The 20,098-nt window shown below is 33.6% G+C and overlaps 2 protein-coding genes across 5 annotated transcripts in view; one reads left to right on the forward strand and one right to left on the reverse strand.

Moving 5' to 3' along the window:
* Positions 1 to 6,872, forward strand: part of LOC100750147 (KAT8 regulatory NSL complex subunit 1) — an 8,703-nt gene extending 1,831 nt beyond the window's left edge. Inside the window, exons 2-12 of one of the 4 annotated variants that reach the window (XM_033320073.1) lie at positions 440 to 664; positions 1,277 to 2,944; positions 3,480 to 3,982; positions 4,099 to 4,296; positions 4,385 to 4,610; positions 4,691 to 4,798; positions 4,883 to 4,958; positions 5,042 to 5,201; positions 5,477 to 5,697; positions 5,781 to 5,915; positions 6,330 to 6,476. In XM_033320073.1, the coding sequence (XP_033175964.1) occupies positions 1,494 to 2,944; positions 3,480 to 3,982; positions 4,099 to 4,296; positions 4,385 to 4,610; positions 4,691 to 4,798; positions 4,883 to 4,958; positions 5,042 to 5,201; positions 5,477 to 5,697; positions 5,781 to 5,915; positions 6,330 to 6,476 (3,225 nt within the window). In that variant the 5' untranslated portion in view covers positions 440 to 664; positions 1,277 to 1,493. Of the gene's footprint in view, positions 1 to 24; positions 665 to 1,276; positions 2,945 to 3,479; positions 3,983 to 4,098; positions 4,297 to 4,384; positions 4,611 to 4,690; positions 4,799 to 4,882; positions 4,959 to 5,041; positions 5,202 to 5,476; positions 5,698 to 5,780; positions 6,055 to 6,308 lie in introns of those variants that run through there. The other 3 variants (XR_004461477.1, XM_003488450.4, XM_024366710.2) reach the window with 3 other exon arrangements.
* Positions 6,873 to 7,750: 878 nt separating this feature from the next.
* On the reverse strand, positions 7,751 to 9,870 carry LOC100740047 (DNA polymerase delta small subunit-like). The gene is made up of 6 exons (XM_003488451.4): positions 9,432 to 9,870; positions 9,020 to 9,321; positions 8,732 to 8,942; positions 8,454 to 8,658; positions 8,078 to 8,370; positions 7,751 to 8,001 (listed from the first exon to the last, which is right to left on the reverse strand). The coding sequence occupies exons 1-6, from the start codon at positions 9,646 to 9,648 to the stop codon at positions 7,883 to 7,885; spliced, it is 1,347 nt and encodes a 448-aa protein (XP_003488499.1). The 5' UTR covers positions 9,649 to 9,870; the 3' UTR covers positions 7,751 to 7,882.
* Positions 9,871 to 20,098: the final 10,228 nt, after the last annotated feature.

The raw sequence follows: 20,098 nt of genomic DNA on the forward strand, positions 1-20,098 counted from the left end.
GCTGCTGCTGCTGCTGCTGCTGCTGCTGCTGCTGCTGCTGCTGCTACTGTTGCTGCTGCTGCTGCTACTATTGCTGCTACTACTACTACTACTACTACTACTACTGCTGTTGTTTTCTATATTTCGCGACGAGTAATCACGTGGGAATGCGTCAAACGATGCAAGCATATCTGTTATTAATCTCCACGACATGTATACTTGGTAGTGATATCTAGTGTAATTATGTGCAACACTCCGTATCATAGTGCTGACCGGAAATTTCTACCTTCGATTAAGCTTCCTTCCTACCTCCTTAATCACTTCTATTCAACGTTCTGTCCTTCGTTATTTCGTCAAACAACACAGTGTTCGGGACTTTCTTTCACAAACGCGTAGCAGCGTTTTGTTTCATCGCATTCCAATTTCTTAATAACGCGTTGATATCGTTATTCGCCGGCAGCCGCTTACCGTCTCAGCTTACTCTACGTTCGAAGTTCACCGCTCGAATACTGTGATCCGACATATATTGGAACATATATCTTCGTGGGAAGAACGATCTTGCTTTTCTGACGTTCCTCTTCGCTTACTCCGCGTGTTTGGATGTTGCCACACCGAGGAGTATCGGTTTGAAGAATCTGCGATTTTCAACGGGCTTCCTTCCTATTCTGCGAGCGAAGAGTACAAGGTAAGCGGAATTTGTATGCTTTACTTGCTTCTTTATTAAATTAAGTATCGGTGGCCTTTCCCTCTCGCTTTCGATATTTCGAAATAAAAATTGTTTCACGTGATGCTGATCACTAGTACATATACTAATTAATTATGCATTAAAATTGCTTCTATTTTGAGGTATTCGTGATACTAACTACTAATGACTTGTTTATTTATGCATTTTTTATTTGATGTTTTTTATTAAACGTTTGGTAAATGACAGCCAGCTTGTACCTTATGAACATATGAATGCTGAAAAGGAAATTAAATAGTGTAATTTGCGATTTATATAATAACGTAGTATTTTGTTAGATACAAATACATTTGTTATGTATACTATTAATTTATTCAATGTATGCCATTTGCATTTAAGTAAATTTAGTCTTAATTCTTGTAAATATACTTCCTTAGATGTATTATAATGAGTATCTTCATGTTAATAACGGAGAGCCAAAGTAATTGTTACATATATATATATATATATATATATATATATATATATATATATATATATATGTATGTATAATCTTAATCTAAATAATAATATATACAATCTTATAAATATTTATTTTTGTATATTTATTTGCAGATTAAGGTTATGAGTTGGTCCGCAACACGCAAATGAAACACAGAAATGAAGAAATTACACAGGATGGAGATTACTGTTGAAACAACATAATATTAAATGTGGAATGAATGAAGATAGAATACAAGGTTCAAAAGGAAAATAAAACGGAAGAAAGAAATTATTCCAAAGCATAACAATAGTTAATACAAGTGCAGGACAATAAATCAGTAATGGATGAATGGGAGTGAGAACAGCACATGTGAAGTGTAGGTGTGGGTGCGTACGCACGTGGGAGCCTCTGGATGTCGAGGCCGCAGCACTGGCAGTGTCAGTGGCAGTGATGGCCCCTGCTCTGACGGAAGGTGGTCCTCAAAAGCCTGAAAATTTGCTCCCTTCCCTTCCAGCTGGTGGATTTCTTTCCCCAGAGCAGGCTACACAGTTGTGCCAGAATCGTGAAATTCTGGCGAAATTTGTTGTTTCTGCAAACGTCCAACCATCAAAGATTGATGAACAGTGCTTACATGGTATATCCAAAGACCTCATTCGTGATGTCATCAACTCGAAATATGCCAATGATCTTGATAGTTTGTCTACATTTACGCACGGATCTGACTTGATTACAAAGAAGGCATTAATAAAACAGGACTGCGAACAGCTGGACATTACGGGCAGTCCAGGGAAAAAGGTGACTGATACTATAATGAACGACCCATCTATGGGTGATCAAGCGGACAATATGGGTTTTTTGAAATCAAGCGCAGATTTGCCTTTGGTGGGCTCAGAAACAGTAGGAGATAATAAAAGTCTGGATGTGGATCAAATAATGGCCTTTGGTACAGATATAACTGCGGATAATGAACAATGTAACATGGGCAATGTTGGTGATATTGGACAGAATGTTGAGGAGATTTTACAAGTTATTAAATCTATTGAAGGTGTGGAAAATGCAGAAAATATATCTACAGGTAGTAATGAACCAGTGCAAAGCACTGTGGATGGAGTTGAAATGTTTTCTATGCCTGAAGAAGGATTTCCTTCCTTTGAAAGAGATTTACTTGATGTTGATGTTATGAGTATTTGCAATATTGCTGATGCTGTGGACCAGCAGAAAGTCAACACCTTAAAGTTACAGCAAGATATTGTTGCCCAAAAACAACACGAGAGTGAAAGGAAATGTGCATTTTTATTAAGAAGACTGAGGAAGCTTCAAGCAAGAATAATAGGCAGGCATGTTGCTGAAGAAAACACTGGAGTTCTTGAGCTTGCTCATCATGGAGTGAAAAAATATCTTTTTCAAGAATTGGTTAATATCAGTTCTAAGTCTAATGTTAAAAACTTTCCTGAGATTAGTAGTAGTTTGAGTTCGTTTTTGCAAAAAATTGAGAAAATGTGTGTTGCCCAGAGCAATAGTGTGAATCGTCAGCGATTGTGTTGCCGATATTTTGGTGATGGATCGCGTGACAATTTGGGTAGTACTTCTGGTAATAATAGCAACCGTCAGTCAGTGTTTGGTACACCTCAAGTTAAAGTTAGAGGCGAAGAAGTAGAAAGTGTGGCAGGACCTTTAGCCTCGCAATTACATATTGTGGAATCTAATCTTGACTCTGATTGTACTGCATCGAGTAGTGGCGGAGAAAGTTGTGATGAAATGCAGTCATTTAACAATCCACATCAACAAAGAATATCTATGTAAGTTTTAATTTCTTTTATAAAAAAAAATCCATGTTTAGATTTGGGACCATTCTATTTTCCCTATAGTTTTAATAGAATGGAATCTGTGAATTTAAAATAATTTTGTACATTTTATTTCCTAGAGTAATTTTGTAATGCAAAATTTAGTACTGTTATCTTAGTATTCTTTTAAACTTCTTTGTTTTTAACACGTATTTGAGTTTATAAAAAACTGGAAACCGAACAATATTTTGGGCCGGTTTAGATAAATTTTATTTGACTATTATGTCGCTTAGTATGGCGAGTTTATGTACATTATTACTAAAGATAATTATTAAATGTAGTAGAAATAAATAGATAATAAACAAAAACAAAACAATAGGTATATGTTATTTCAATATTTATAGTAACATTTCAAATATTTTCGATACATACAACTGTACTTACTATAAATTACTTGATAAAATATTTTTAAACAAAATATCGATTGTTACTTTGTCGGTTAGTATTTCTTTACTAATTTATTTCTTATGTTTTTATATAATACTTGTAGATCAAAACGGGCAGCATGGAGGTATGCTCAAGATCGTGCAGGTGTAGCAGCAAGATGGACGTGGCTGCAAGCACAAATATCGGATTTGGAATATAGGATTAGACAGCATAATGAATTGCAACGGCATATTAGAGCTAACAAGGGTTTAGTGATACTTGATAATGCAGAAACAGTGAATGGGTATAGTGGTGTTTTACCAGGTTCTACAGGGCGTTATAATTCACCAGAAGGTGAATTACCTGCTAGTAGGACTCGGCCGTTTGTCTGGAGTTTTTACAGGAAGAGGAAATTATTACAACTAGATAAGTTACATGAAGTCTCAAAACGTGCTGCAAAAGCATCAACTGTAAGATGCAACTGCGATCGTGTATTACCACCATGTGCTTTATGCACTGGAAGATTAGATCCGATGCAACCGCAAGAACCAATTGAACAAATGTCTGTACAAGAAAGGGTTGCACTTGTGGATCCTAGCTTTCATCCTGTTTTGTCATTTCCTGATGGTAAAACATTATTTCTATATATGTACATACCTTGATAAGAAGATATAATTTGTTATGATGTGTAGCATAAGGTTTTTGAGAATCTACATTAATCTATGTAACCTTTTGCTGTGCAGAAATCACACAGGGAACTCATCTTGATGCTATTATGAAAACAGTGGAATGGCAACAAAAAATGTTAAGGGGAAATTTACGGATCACACGTTTAAAAGATAAAGATACCAATGAAAGGAGAAATAAGAAACTTCCAGGGCACAGAGCAAAATATGCAGCAGCTCGGTTAAAAAAATCATCCTCAAGTATTCTTACTGCAAGTATGTAACATGTTGCATCATACAGTCGTGTAGTAAAGAATTCTTTTTTAGTCTTTTTAATCTTTGTTTGTTGATATTCTTTATGTAGGAATTAAGAAGAAGATGCTAAAAGGAAAAAGAAACAGGCTTGGTCATGATAGAAGTGTTCATGGTTTAAGTAGGAAGAGGGTACAGAAACTGACAACTGAAGATGATGATGATATTAGTGCACTTTCCAGCTCTAGTAAGCATTCATCTCCAGTGCCTTCTCCTTTACATCACACCATTGCTTCTACTACAGAGAAGAACATAGTTAAAGAAAAGAATTCTCATGGGTCAGTATTATTAATTACATTTATTAAGAAAATATACATTAAACATATAATTAAAATTGTTAAAATTTTTTCTGCTTCAGACGATTGAGGCAAAATTCGTACGATATTGATAATATAGTTATACCATATAGTGTAGCTGCTTCAACTAGGCTTGAAAAGTTACAATACAAAGAAATATTAACACCAAAGTAAGTAACATTTTATTGAATACATTTTTGTATCTCAAGTGGGTAGTTATTAATGTTACATTATGTTTTTTTTTTTTCTCCAAGGTGGAGGTTATGCGAAGAGCCTTCAAAGTTGGATATTAAAAATGGTGTTATGCATAGGCCTAGTCAAGACAGTGATGTAAGTACATTTAATTACAGAAGTATAAAATTTTAAATACTTTTACACCAGTGAGATTAAATGTATCTATACATTATCTTTAGTTCGAAGATATGTCAGACGAAACTATAGCTTTAAGACATGAACGAAGCGAACGAGAAGAAAACAAACGTTTTATGACGTATATGAATATGCCACATCAGTCTCGTATTCGACATAATCGTAGGACAGATAGTCGAGCAGATAGTGGTGCGAATACACCAGGTAATTGTACATTATAATTTACTTAACACGTTGACGCCGGCGTGTCCCATCAGCGGGTCACACGTGTCCGTCCCGAGGAGCGGCTACGGGTTACACATGTATTTGACAAAATGGTTAGTGACTCAGCGCCGCCCTACGAAGCAGACAGTGAATTCGGGCGCCACCCCACAGAGAAAACCATGAATATCGGCACCAGCGTTAACGTGTTAATTTAAATTACCTACAATTAATCTTCTCGTGTTCAGGTAATTTATAAATTATTTCTCAATCGTTAGATCCTATGTCTCCACACGCAAGTGATTTTGGTGGAGACATGATGTCACCAATTACGTCACCTCCTGCAACTCCACAAGTACAAGAATCAGAACATCAACATAACTCTGATAATTTGCATCGATCATCTGCTTTGCAAAATGCTTTACGGCGTCGTACTGCGCCTATGTTAAGAGTGGGGAAAGACGACACTGGTACTTCGGTAAATGAAGATGAAAATGAGGTATTATTTTTTGATCTGATTAAAGTACGTTTTTAAATACAAAACAGAATACTTAAAAAAAATTGTATACTGTTCTTCGTTAGATTTTGCCGTACGAACCAAGGATATTTCCATTATCCGAAGAAGTGTATGACAAAATGCTGGAAGTGATGCCAGATGGGCATTGGCAAGCTTCTTCAGCATCTCTTTGTTCCCGTGATGAAGAAAAAGCGGACGATGTACGTACACTGTGTTTGTATTAAATATTTGAGTGTTAATTATCAGAACTTTTTATTATGAAAGAAATATCTGAATGCTCGTACTGATTATTAATATAAACTTTGAGCCAACTTTCATGGCTCCTCGAGGCTATCCCTGGTAAGCAGTGTCATTTGATGCTTCCTATTTTAAATACAATTGATTTTATTTTTATCGCATATTTCAGATTTTAGTAATATTTAAGAGAGACTGCATTGCGTTTACATGAGTTTTATAAGCATTAGAATATTTTGACGAATTAGCCTGCTGATTGTTTTTTTCAGCTCTTACAAGCTTGTACATTTAAATATAGTTTTTGTAATATATGCAGAATAACCGTTGGAAAAAATAGTTTTTCATAACTATTTAGGTAGACGTTAATATTTCGTTTCTAGGATGGGGAAATGGATTCTCCAGAATCAGATTCGACAGAATCAGCTTGTTGTGACGTAGAGGGTGAGGATCCCAATGATCCTGAATGGACAGTAGCTGACGATAGGGATACTGAAAAGGAACGAATACGTCCAACGGCTAAAAGATAGGATAAAGTCTTTAATACATACAGTATGTCTACGTCGTCGTTACTATATGCAGAAGCTACCTGTCAATTGTTATATATACCTGTCGGTCATGTAACATGCACCTTAAGTTAATGGTATTATGAATCTGTAAAGTGTATTATAAATATAAATTTTATAACTTCATTCTGCTTAAATTAATGGGAAACCTTAATAATTGCTTTTTAAGTATTGCTATCTCGGCCAAAGCATTAGAATTGTACGGGACTATCATCCTTTTATTTAGGATAAGGATATTGTTATATTTTTCTTTCATTGTTATAACCGATAATATAGGACATAGTCGTTCAACAGTTAGAATCTCATATGACCAGAAATAGACGATTTTATATTTAAAAAAAAAAAGACAAAAATAAAAAAGTGTATTTATATTATAATCAAATTCTTACGTTAAATAAAAGTGCCAACTAAAATGTTCTGTAGCATTATCTTTCGATGTTGCATATTTTTTCTAGTTACGACGAAGCGATGTTCATTGTACAATAATTGCATCCATTCGACAAAAATTCAACTACTACGAACACACATAATAATGTATTGTATATATGTCTATATTGTGTACATCGTTATATTTCTATACTTGACTTCTCTTATGTTGTTTATCATTTCTTCAAGTGATTTCATAATTTTTGCATCTCATATAACAGTCAAAAGCAGTCTACCTATTAAATTTTAAAAGGACACGTATATGATCATTTACATTTAATTTATGCATTTTACGTGATTTTGTGTTATCTACAGGTAAGAAGATAGAACTACAGAAGGTTGATATATTTATTAAATTTTAGTTTTTATAATGAAATGAAGTACTAAAAGTAAATGACGTATAATATTTTGTTATCAAGAAACAATTGTACCCTGTATTTTGACTGTTATGTTCTTATTTATAATTTATAAAGCATGAATTCATGTTTAAGTTACATGTTCAAAATCTTACGTCACTGTGATTTCATAATTTTTTAATAATCTGTGATATTATATGTAATTTCTCTCTTATTACATATTTTATATTTAGTCAAACGTACTACCTATATTTAAAAGTCATGCGCTTAGATTTTGTACATCACATTTTGAATGAAAATAAACAGGCAATGATAGAAAATGTTTTACTTTTACTATTTATGTGTTGATTAATATCACAAATTATATCAAAATGTTACATGAAATTTAATTTATCGCATCATGAATATAAAATAAACAGGATTAAAATAAATGTGTGTTTCTGCACAATCTTGTTATTTTTTAATAATATTTGAATTTTATTTGAAAAATCTTACATATATGTTCATATAAAATTTATGCTGAATCAGAATTAAAATATACACAGTTAATATTCTTAATATCCTCACAGTTGAAAGACTAAGGTTCATTTAAATATTACTAAAGGAAATATATTGGGTATCTAAATTCTCTAAATTTACTATTACAGCAGTCTGACTCGTATCAAAACGTGGAACAGATATTAATCTAACAATTTGATTTTCATCACCTAAAAATTAAATTATTAATCGCTTTTTATTTTAGTAAAAATCGTAGCTTTTATTCTGCTACAATATTTTACAAACCTTTCCACAATTTCGTTTCAAATTTGTCCGTATTTCCCACGAAATATATATCTGGACATGTTTCCATAATAAACAAATCTTTCTTGTAGTATGGGCAAGCTAGTAGTGTGTCTGGAGCAGTTGGACACACATGTCTCCATAATAAGGTCTTTTCTAGCCATTCAAGAGCTGAAATACCAGTTTCACCTGCTACTTTAATGATATCTCGAATTGATTGACCACTAGTACCAGTTATTATTCGGCCCTCAATTTTACTAATCCATGGATTTGTGGTACTTTTAAAGCTTTCAAGTCTATGTTATTGAAATAGAATAAATTTGTGTGTACATAATAAAATGGAGTAATTACTTGTTTATACAATTCGATATATACAAACCTAGATGATTTAGGCAGTAAACAAGGATGAAATGGTCTCTGAGGCAACATAGCGTTAGTGGGATCATGTTCTCCTGGCATTAAAGTAATAGAACAACATGTTGCTAAATTACTTAAGAATGTATCTACAGATTTTATTGCTTCTCCAAGTCCTTTAGCTATGTCTGTTGCAGCCTGTGATGTATCATTATTTTTTATGGTATTACCTTAATAAAGACAATAAGGTATTATACAATTATAGTACTATATATAATTTTTATAATAGCGAATGTGATTTACCTGCTATAATGAGTCGAACAATAGAAGTATTATCCTTTTGTATTGTTACATTACCAGCCATTCCACACAACCATTCCATAAAAAGGGAGATCCCTAAACTGTCACAATTATTAGATAAATTTAATCCAGATACTATCACCAGCTTCTTTTGTGATATGCATTCTTTTAAAGATTCTTTTGGCGCACATCCAGGAAAACACCAATCCTTTACCTAAATAGAATTATCACCGTTACGTTAAACATAAGAAAAATATAACAATAATTATACTTTTCTAGAATTAAAATTACCATAAATGTGCCATCACTATTTTCATTGCCTAATACAGCACAAACAACTCCGGTAACAATTTGCTTTAAATCAACTTGCTCGCCTACTAATTTAATTCGCAACATTTCATCTTCCAGAAATGGTTGATCTTTCTCTGAGCAATAATTTGGTTTAGAACAGGAAACATTAAACTGATGTTCTTCACTAAGTTCCCTTAAAATTGATGGTTTCCATGGTTGGTGTTTATACAATGTGCCAATTATTATGCACTGTTGGTTTTCTAAATTTTCTAAATCGGCCAATTTGACAATCGGAACATTTCCTGTGCGAGAAAGAAAACTATACGCATTATATTATCCATAAGAAGATTTTTATATATATTTTTATTATATGATCATAACCTTGTAATATAAGAAAAATTAATAAACATACCCCATTTAGCTTTAACACGCGGTGTTAGAACATCCCTTAATTCGGCAAGTCTAGCAGAGTATATGTGCGCATATTGTTTAGAATAGTCACTTTTCATGTTTACAAACTTTTTCGAAAGATCTTTATAATCAGCTTGTTCCCTTTCAAATACTTCTGGCATCTCTTTTCCCGGCTTCACAAATAAATCATTACATTCTTCTTTAGTTTTATGAACCATTTTTGACTCAGATATATGCGAAATTTAATGAAATAATTTACGTTCAGCTATCACTCGGTTATACCGGGTTTACCGCCAAATTGGTCTGAAACGCTAATCTCACTAGCGCCACCATGAAACCACTTGTATGAAATACAAGTTTGAAATACAATAGATATCTTTTAGCTTTACTACAACTTTGTCTTAGTGTACAAAATTTGCCAAAAATATTTTACGTTCCTATCAATTGATATTAAATATTTGAAATAAAGAGAAAGGAAAAGTAATATAAAAAAGTAAAACATATAATAAATGATGCGGGGACTAGTAAAAAAACCACTTGAAGCTATGTATTTTACTCGTTTTATTATTTCCAAATCTTGCTTAGAACCTGAAGAAATTCTTTCACAATCTAATAATTAATTAATGATAATTAAGTTTAACATTAACGCCTGACAACGACGAAGTAAAGATTATATACCTATATATATGTATATATATTAATATACATATATATATTTATATTTTAATTATATATATATATGTGTATATATATATATATATCATGTATAAGCTAATCCTTGCCCAGACACACGTGTTGATATGCAGTTGTTCATTCAATTTTTTCTTCTACGGGCATATAAATAAAATCTTATTGCTTAATATTTTTTAAATATATATATATATATGTATATGTACATATATGTATATATATGTGCATATATATGTATACATATGTATATATATGTATACGGTATCATTACCATTACATATGATGATATGTTTTTGTAGTCCCAATGATTAATATGCACAGATTTGTGCAAATGCCTCAAGCGTGAGACATATTATGGACGGATTGATCCAGATGCAAAATGGACTTTCCGAATAATCGAAGCAGATCGCAAGAATTTCTTTCGCACTAATACGTGCAACAGCTCGATCAAAATCTTTTCGTTTTTCTGTTTCCTCCGTCTATTTCTTTTACTTTGCCCTTCTTTTTTTTGTAATTGTTTGCATTCGAATTCGACTGCAAAAAAAAATAGCTTAATCTAATCAGCTGGCGTTAGTTTGCGACCGATTTTCGGAATGTCCTTATGTATCCGGCAGTATTTTGACGAGGCCTAAGATTGTCGTTCTAACCTCGCCCGTGAAGAAGGTGACGAAAAAAAAAGAGAGAGAGAGACGCGGCCGCTCACGGGTCGCTGTATTTTCTTTTTTCTTTATCCATTCTCTATACGTAACCATATTGAATCGATCGCGGAGAGGCATCACTCAAAAGCCCCGTCGACATACTGGTTATTTCTTTCTTTTTTATTTGCTCACTAAATATCAGATTCTTAATTCTGAATTAATTTTATATCGCTACGGTAAAGTTATTATTTTTTTTCTTTTTAAATATCACAATAACCTTACACAGAAAGCTGCAACTAATTTATAATTATATTAATATTAATAATATTATTATTATATCATTATTACTTTATCATAATTAAATATTATTATTTATTATTATTTATTATTATTGTTGTTTTTATTATCTACCTCGTAAATACGTTGGGATTTTTATCTTTTTTTTTTTATCCTTTTATCTTTCAACGAAAACACCCTAGTAAGTAACTCTTACGCGCGATTCTTTTTAGGGTAATTGCTTCTTTTAAACACATGACTCGTGCGTATTGGCGACTTTAAATCTCGCATTTATATCCGTTGGCGGAGGATGAAGTGTTCATTGTTTTACGCATGTGTTCAATTAAAATTGAGTAAAAGTAAATCAGCCGGTTTCTCTTGTTTCTTTTTTTTCACTCTTTCTGTCTGATTCTTTTTTAAATAGTTTTCCGGCACGTCCCCGTTTTTTATCATCGAACCATACGTTTGAAGTTGTCCTCTATCGCTTCCTCGATTTCGATCGAGAGGCTTTGTCGGTCGCGATGTTTCGCAACATCAAGTATTTAAATATGCGTTACGACATTAATCAAGAATAGATCGTCAATCAAGAACAGTTAGATTCTTCTTTTTCTTTCTTATGTATATATTTTTTGTAAAATAAAAATTTAAATTAATTTAATAGAATTAAAAGTAACGAGGATTAATGTTTTTCTTAATGTTCATCCTCAATTAATTCTGTTCTCAATTAACGACATTTTCTACACAATTTCACCTAATATGTGCAATGTGTATACGTACATCGAATTGAAAATTCACACACGTACTTACTCTAGTTATATGTGTGAATTTGTCGGAATAATTTCCATTGTTTAACAAGATCCACGATGTTTGTTCACGGAAGAAAATGTTTCAGTATTGCGATCAAGAGAAAGATCGATGATACGTTTGCGATAAAAAGTGTCGAAATTCATGATAAAAGTAAATTAAAAATTTATATCTCGAAAACTACGCAATAACATTATCACGTTATTTTTTTTTTTTTTTATAAAACGTACCCAATCTGTTAAATTGCATGGAAAATCTTTTGTCGAATTAAAATTGAACATTCTTAATGAAAAATTCAAATGAATCGTTGCGTTTGGTACGCTTTGAATATACCCGTCCGAATATAACTCGATCGCTCGAAGTAACAATCGTATCGATATCTTGATAAAATATGGCGCGTGTCAGTAATCGTTTGCGCGGCTAACGAGTGTACGTGCAATAACCAGGTGTGAAGAACAAGAAATGATCGTTGCAGATCGTTGCAGTGTAAACGACATTGCTGAGCGCGAAGCAATTGCTGAACGACGGCCCACCATTTGAATGAATTTTTTCCGTGAACAGGTATCGGCTTATAAACATTATAAACATATCACAATTCGGGCGTCTTCTATTAGAGAGTGTTTTGTAATATGTATATACGTCGCTATCTTTCTTTTTTTAAATCACGTTACACACGATAGATTCGATTAACATAATAATTAGACTGCTGATTTTTATGGAAATTCACTTTTTTGATAATATAGTTAAAAAAGCACAGACTTGGTAAAATATTGTTTCATCTGCCAAGTATTATAGAAAGCGATATACTTTGGATGATTTATACATTCTTTCACATTATGCGCATTCTCTGAAATTTTGCACTTTCAAATTCCTTATAAATGCATAAAAACCCGTAGTCTAACAATAAATGTCACCGAACATCGTTTCCTGTTCGTTAATTTCTATTTTGCGTGAATAATGACGTGAATTTAGTTTCCTTTCCAATACAAATTTTCCTATCGTTACACATGTCGAGCTTGTAGCTTTTATGGTTTTATGGAAAGTAAATCTTTTAAAGTATAATCTTTCAACGCATACTCGCATACAATTGTTTTTCAGACTACTTCGTGTAAACTGAGATTAACGATTAATCGAAGTTTGTACATTAAAATAACGCTTAAGAATAATAATCGACATCAACGTTGATTAAATCAACGATCGATTTTTGTAACATACTTTCATCCTACATGTTTTAATAAAATTCTAGTTAACAAATTGTTAACCTAAGAAGTTTAAATTTAAACTTTCATAGTATCTTCCCGCTCGACTTTCTAGTTATTCTTTCGATGTTTAGTTTTTCTACACGGGCTCGCTATATTCGATAGTGTTATGTACTTTCATGGAAAATTTAACGTGTTTTCTTAAATAATCAGTGGTTATGTACCAACGGAGTGTTATTACACCACGTTGAAAGTCGAATGCCCGAGAGCACTCGAAATATATTCGATTACTCGAGGTTAGATTTCGATTCGTATTGAGTATTCGACTATATGAATTGAATAATTGAAAAATCGTCTTATCGAATCCGATAGAATTCGACTTATCGGACTCTGACTCGAATAATCTGTCATTCAAACAATATCCGAAATAATTCGATCGATCGAATAAGTTCAATTAGAAAATTGTTCAATTCTTTTCCAATTATTTGAATGCTACTACGATTTATTCGAATTTTCAAACGACGCGTTCGAGTTTTTTCAAAATTTAAAATTTTATCAACAAATAGAAAAGGACCAAAAAAAAAAAGAATAATTCAATTAAATTTCCCAATAATCTACAATAATATATAAAATTAGAAATATCTTAAGATTATCAACCAATATCTTTTAAGATATTTGATACGATCGGCGATATTCAAATTCGTTGGTTTGATTCGAATAAATCGAGCACGTTCGTTCGAGTATTCGGATTTCGATGAAATCATTCGAGTCGAATATTCGGAACATTCGGTCATCTGATTATCTATCCTACTCAGCATATAACGAATGCATACACAAAGCTTGCGTGATAGTGACAACTATACATAGACCCTGGCATTTTTTCCAATATCTAAATGTTCCATTTTTCTTTAATAAATCATTTCTTTTCCTATTAATATTAGAACGTACATATGTTGATGCTAGGTCCTTCAGGACAGAAAACTAACAGGCAAATAAATACAGGGACATATGCTACGCGATTAACCTTTCTCTTATACATGGACAAATACTGTAGTACAAAGTGCTACTACGATTACACGTATAGATTTTCACAGATACAAATTCACAGATGTCTACTCAACGAACGACGTTTGTTCAGGTGTGCTTATCAACGATGAAATGCCTCTTTCTTTTTGGATATAAATAATTTTCGTTTAAATACGCGGTTTATTATCAATACAACAGGTATCTTGTCTTTGGTTGTTGCGAAATCACAAAGATTATAAATATCAATAAATAAGTTAGAGAAAACGAGATTAAATATATCGTATTATTGGTACGATATGGGATAGTAAGAACGTTGAAACTTTGCTTTCTATGTAGGTAAATACATAAATGTTATTAAATACACAATTAAATAAATTAATAAGTTCTAGAGAAGATAATCGACGCGAATAATTAATCGTACAGTACGAAATACAAGTACGGAGGATAAACAGCTTTCAAGTCTTTTACGTTTCAATTTTACGTTCTACATATTTTTCACGTTTTCTTCATTATTTTACTGGATATACGATTATGTAAATTATTAGATTATAGAAAAACAAATATTCGATAAAATATTTAAACGCGAGTACCTATCTGTCGTAGGTTAATGTTGGAAATCGCCTTCTTGAACGGAGACTAATTAAGCTTTAAAAAGTAGAATTTAGAAGGTAGATCTTTTACCTTGTTCCAGAAATTCTAGATTACCAATGCCAGGCTACTGAATTACAGCTGATTTTCTGCGCGTAAGAGGTTCTTCGTATTTTCCTTCTTTTCATCGTTAATCACTTTTTATGCGCATAATTTAGTACAATTTCGTACCAAGAAGTCGAAGTTAAGTGGTGTTAAGCACGCAACAGTGATTTGGAGTCGCGTTCGTTGCGATTCATAAGCGGATGGTAGCTAATTAGTGGTAAATTAGTAGATGGAAAGTAGACCTTTTACGCGTCTACTTTGCGAACATTGTTACGAAAGGCTGGAATTGTGCAACACCAGTTTCTGTTTCACAATGTGTTTGAATAATTTTCGTCGCGCCTTCCGTCGAGGCAATTATCTCGCTGGTGAAAAATAAAAATCATACAACTTATTTTAAACGCGCTTATCGATGATCTTCCGAAACCCGAAGTAGACAGCATTTTGAAGATATTATTTAAACAGCTAATTATGAACATTGAAACGTTGTTATATTTTCAAGAATTTTCTTTTTACATATACGAGATGTTTCGTTATTTTTAGGTCCTAATTTAACGATCGATCAAGCATCGAAAAACGTCAAAACTAGATCACGATTGTGTTTAAATTACAGTTGATTTATTTGAAATCAGAAGTCAACAATAAAGAGAATATTATTCTTTCGAAAAAATACAAGGAATATTAGAGACGTATAATTATTATAAAAAACAGAGCAGCTATAATATAAAATTATAATTTACAGTTAAAAAGAATAATTTTCAATGCTAAATCGATCGTTAAATAAGTTTCATCAATGACGAACCACCCTGTACATCGTAACATTGTTAAACTTCGGTGTTTAACTCAACCATAATAACGTTTATCGTTCTCCTTCGACGATGCACCCATTCTATAAACGTCGTTCGACGCGTAGACATCGATTCTACTAATTTCACACGCTTCTTTTGCCTTTTATATAACTTTCATCTGCTTCGACCCTATCGGTTTATCACGAATATCATAAATATCTATATAAGTAAGTAGATCTCGAATTCTTGTATTCATCGTTCGCATACATTATCGAGTGCGTTGTTAAATAAGTGTAGACTTTCTTTGTTTTGGTTCGTGTCTTCCCATGTGTAATATTTCCCCCACCCCCTCCTTTTTGCTTACTTCTGCGATATTTTACAATTTCATCGTTCCAATAGGTGATCATCGTTGTTAATCGATTCTTCGATCGAGGCTTGTTTAATCGGCTTCTATAATTCTAATTAGTCGGAATCAATGTCCACGGACGATCGAGCCAGTCATCGTGGTCATCGTTAATAACTATCCCATTTATGCACAATTGTAAACGTCGATAATGAAGATTATCGTTTATTATTTGATATGTATGGTTCGCTTTGCAACATCTATCTTCCTTCTTTACAGAAGGTTCTTCAGAGCATAGGGGAATTTTTTATCAAAAATTCTCCCAAGTTTGTGTGGATTTTCCGCAGATATTCTATTATATAAGGATCTTCGGAGCATTCGTTTGTCGAACACTTTTCAGAGTTTTTTTTATTGCAGATTTTTCAAAATTTACCGATACTTTCTCGCAAGTTTATGCGATTTCCGTAGTTATTTTATTACGTAAGAAAACTCCGAAAAGAGCAATCCTCCGACACTTCTCACAATTTGCAGAGACTCTCTGTTGAAGATTTTTCAGAATTTCCCGATACTTTCTATCTAACGTCCCTCAGGATTCGTAAAGATCCTCCGTGTAAGATTTCTTGGAACTTACGGAGATTCTCTGTTCGAATTTCTTTACATTTGAAATTGTATTTAGGATTTACAGAAATTCTTTCTATCCAAGATTCTTCAAAATTTCCTATAGGTAGATTATTCTTTTCTTTTCTTTATTAGACAATCTTTAATCGAATATTTACAAAACAAAAAGAAAATTGATTTCCATTGTTCCACTTAGTTTCACGTAGTAAAATTATGACGGCGACGCATGACGATATGTGAATCGCTGTTCGTCCGTACCACGATAATTACACGCTTAAGAGATACCTATGAGATTCACCATCACGGACACGTAAAATAGCATCTTTTATTCTTTGGGATTGTTTACGCAGCCTTGACAAATTAATAAATAGTCGAACCTTTCAGGTACCTATGTGCAAAGAACATCTGATAGCGAGAATGAAATTTCCTTGAATAAAAACACCTATATGTAATATACATATAACGTCGAAGCAGACGTTTCACGGAATTTCCTAATTGTTTTATTAGAAGAGTCGATTAATCGACTTGAATCAACGTCACGAGGATCGGTGACGCGGCAATTTCTGTCAGGAATTATCTTTTCGTGTAAAATATCGACGAATTGACTATCGACATGCGGATCGTCCGCGGGAATGAATGGGATGGAACATCCGCGTTACCGCGAGACTCTTTTTCAAATCTCGAGTTGAAAGGTGAAATACACTGCTCGGTACAATCAATGATTCGAAGTATAAAAAAAAAAAAATACATATATACATATATCGTACACCATTCGTACAAAAATATATCGTAAATCATTCGGTGGTAGATTTCCTCGGTTTTAGTTCTTCGGGCTACGAGGTTCGAAAATAACACGATAAAGCGTAGTTACGTGGTTGTTAGATTTTGTAGTCTGAAATATTTCACTTTTGTGAAATATATTTATATAAAGAAAGATTTAATTGCTGTATGTCCCATTTTTTTCAATGTAATTCTACGAATTATAAGTTTAAAAAGTAAGAGGATATTTTTAAATACGTTTTTTCGTCAAATATATCGTACGAAGAAATTGCTATTTGCGCTTTAATTAGAATCGTAGATTATTCGAAGTTATTCGTAGTCTACCTATCGATCGAATCGCTTTTCCCACTGTTCTTCGGGACAAGGACTGGCTGTTAGAAATTTTCTTGATGTGCCGTTCGTGTTAAGAAAACGTGTTGGAACGATTGCTAGGAAACTACGAGAGCGTTTACAGGGAACGATATCACGCATGAGATACGGAGTGTTGATTCCAATTGCGGCCGAACAGAATCGGCTGTGGAATTGTTGAAACGCAGAAAGTGGCTTCAACTCGGATGCAAGGTCGGATAGAAGCAATTATTGCGCACACTTTCATCGTGGTGCATATGGGTTGCATCGGTTTGCGTGTTCGCGTGTCGTGTATGCGAAACCATGGTGTACGCGTATAATATACGAAAACTTTCAGTTACGATTTGTTAAATAATAATATCTATGTTTACAAGTAAGATCGATAGATCGTTTTCTAACTATCTACGTTGAGCAGTGTATTTATCGACATAGCTGATAGAATGGAGTCAGTCGGAATCGATTATATTATCTTGGAAATAATGACGCGAATTCGTATTTTTTGAAAATTATAAAGACTGGAAATTATAAAGAGTACCGTACTTTGGATATTTTATATATTTTTATAAGTTACGTATATAGTTTTATAAGTCTCGTATTTGCAAATTTCCCGTAAACGCATATAAATAACGATTAACGGTAACAAACCGGATAGTTGCGATCGATGGGGACGATGTTATTTGAGAAATATACGATGTAGATCGCCTCGACTCCATCCTGTCAATCAGAGGGATAAAAATTACTTTCAGGCAACGTCACTTCCGCTAATATACGCGAAGCATCGCCAGACGGATGTGCAACTAAAACACATAGAGCACGGAAAAGAAGCGCACGCGACATTATTAATCCCTTTCGAATAACAACTACGTCGAACAATCTACGATCACACACGTTTTTTTAATCGCGAAACGTTCGAAAAACTCGACGAGAAAAAACATCACGAGATGTATGCTATTATAGATTAGAACGAGTTACAAGTTCTTTTTTTTCTTTAACACCTTAAAACCTTTGTATATAATAATAAATATAGCGTTTAAATTATAGCCGAGTCTAATATCTGTAAATATTTATACACGATAGCTACGGTCCCTAATTAATGCGTCGTATTATACTTTCGGAATGTATGGACTCGACGATTTTCTACCTTTAAACTCTTTACCTATTCCTCCTTTCTTCTTTTTACCACTTTCTTATTACTTTCAATGATTAGAAAGATCGAAAAAATTGTCGATAAGGTAGGTCACGATCGATCGAGGACAATTTTCGAAGACTTTCAAAAGCCCCTCGCTTTTCTTTTCCTTCTTTTTTCCTTTAATCTATTTAGACGAGAATCTACGTCGTCCGGGTATATTAGAAAAAATGATATGTCTTATTGTACGTGGTCGCGAGATTTCGCGTTCCTATCACTTTTATTCCGACGTTCCTTGTAACCTACTCGATTGCTGGAAGAAGTATGGCGCGATCGCGCGTAAAACTTTTTTCACAAAGTCGTTCTATATACCTCGATAGAAAATCGAAGCATAATTGAAACACGTATTTCGCAATAACATCGTTGCAATAAGCGTCGAAACGCTTTCGACGACGATACACGAGATTCTGCAAAGCTTCGATCGCTCTCGAACGACGATTAGAACCGACCATTACATTTCTACGGTTCTCTTTCCAAGTTCTAAAATCGTATAAATCACCAGTTAAAATGTTAATAAATCGCGAGTAATCTTTACTGCCTGGAATTTCGTCGCGTTTCAAATATTTCTTATCCAAATTACAACATCCTTCGCAAATATATCGCAACATCGATCATCTATGAAACTTTTGCGGACGCTTTCGAGTTATAGAAATTTATTTACACAAATGTAATTTCCATTCGTGTGATAATTGCGTTAAATACGGATAACGTATATTCGAAGATATGTCGAAATTTGCGAATGTTATTTTTCGCGAAATAATTATATAACGTTAAACGCGAACGTGCCGCCCTTCGATTTCTTATACTTTCATCGATTTTCTTACCTAGACGCTCGAAACATGTTCAGCCGTTATTTCACGGCTGCGCTATACTTCTTCCATTAAGAATACCTCTTCCTTCCCTTCTCGGTGGAACGCTGAGCATTCGTGTCGTCGTGGTCAGCCTCTATTCCCACTCCTCCATCTTACACTTCGATCCTATCAAAACGTAATATCGTTTGAGAAACTTGGTCACGAGATACGGTCATTTTTACCTTCCTCCCGCTTATCGATTTACAAGGCGTGCGAGCTCGTGGTCACGATTTACGGAATGAAACGCTCGAAACTCGGTAGCTCGACACCCGAAGGCCTCCCTATGGACACGTTTGCTTCGGTCTAACCAGCGTTCCGGTGAAGAATATCGTGGACAGAGAGCGAGGTTACGCGATCAAAAATAATTTCTCGGATGCTTGGAAAAATACCGTTTCGAGACTGGCCTACTTTTCTTAAACTCGGACTCGCCG

Source organism: Bombus impatiens, unplaced genomic scaffold (assembly GCF_000188095.3).
Source record: "Bombus impatiens unplaced genomic scaffold, BIMP_2.2 scf_0233, whole genome shotgun sequence".
NCBI classification, from domain to species: domain Eukaryota; kingdom Metazoa; phylum Arthropoda; class Insecta; order Hymenoptera; family Apidae; genus Bombus; species Bombus impatiens.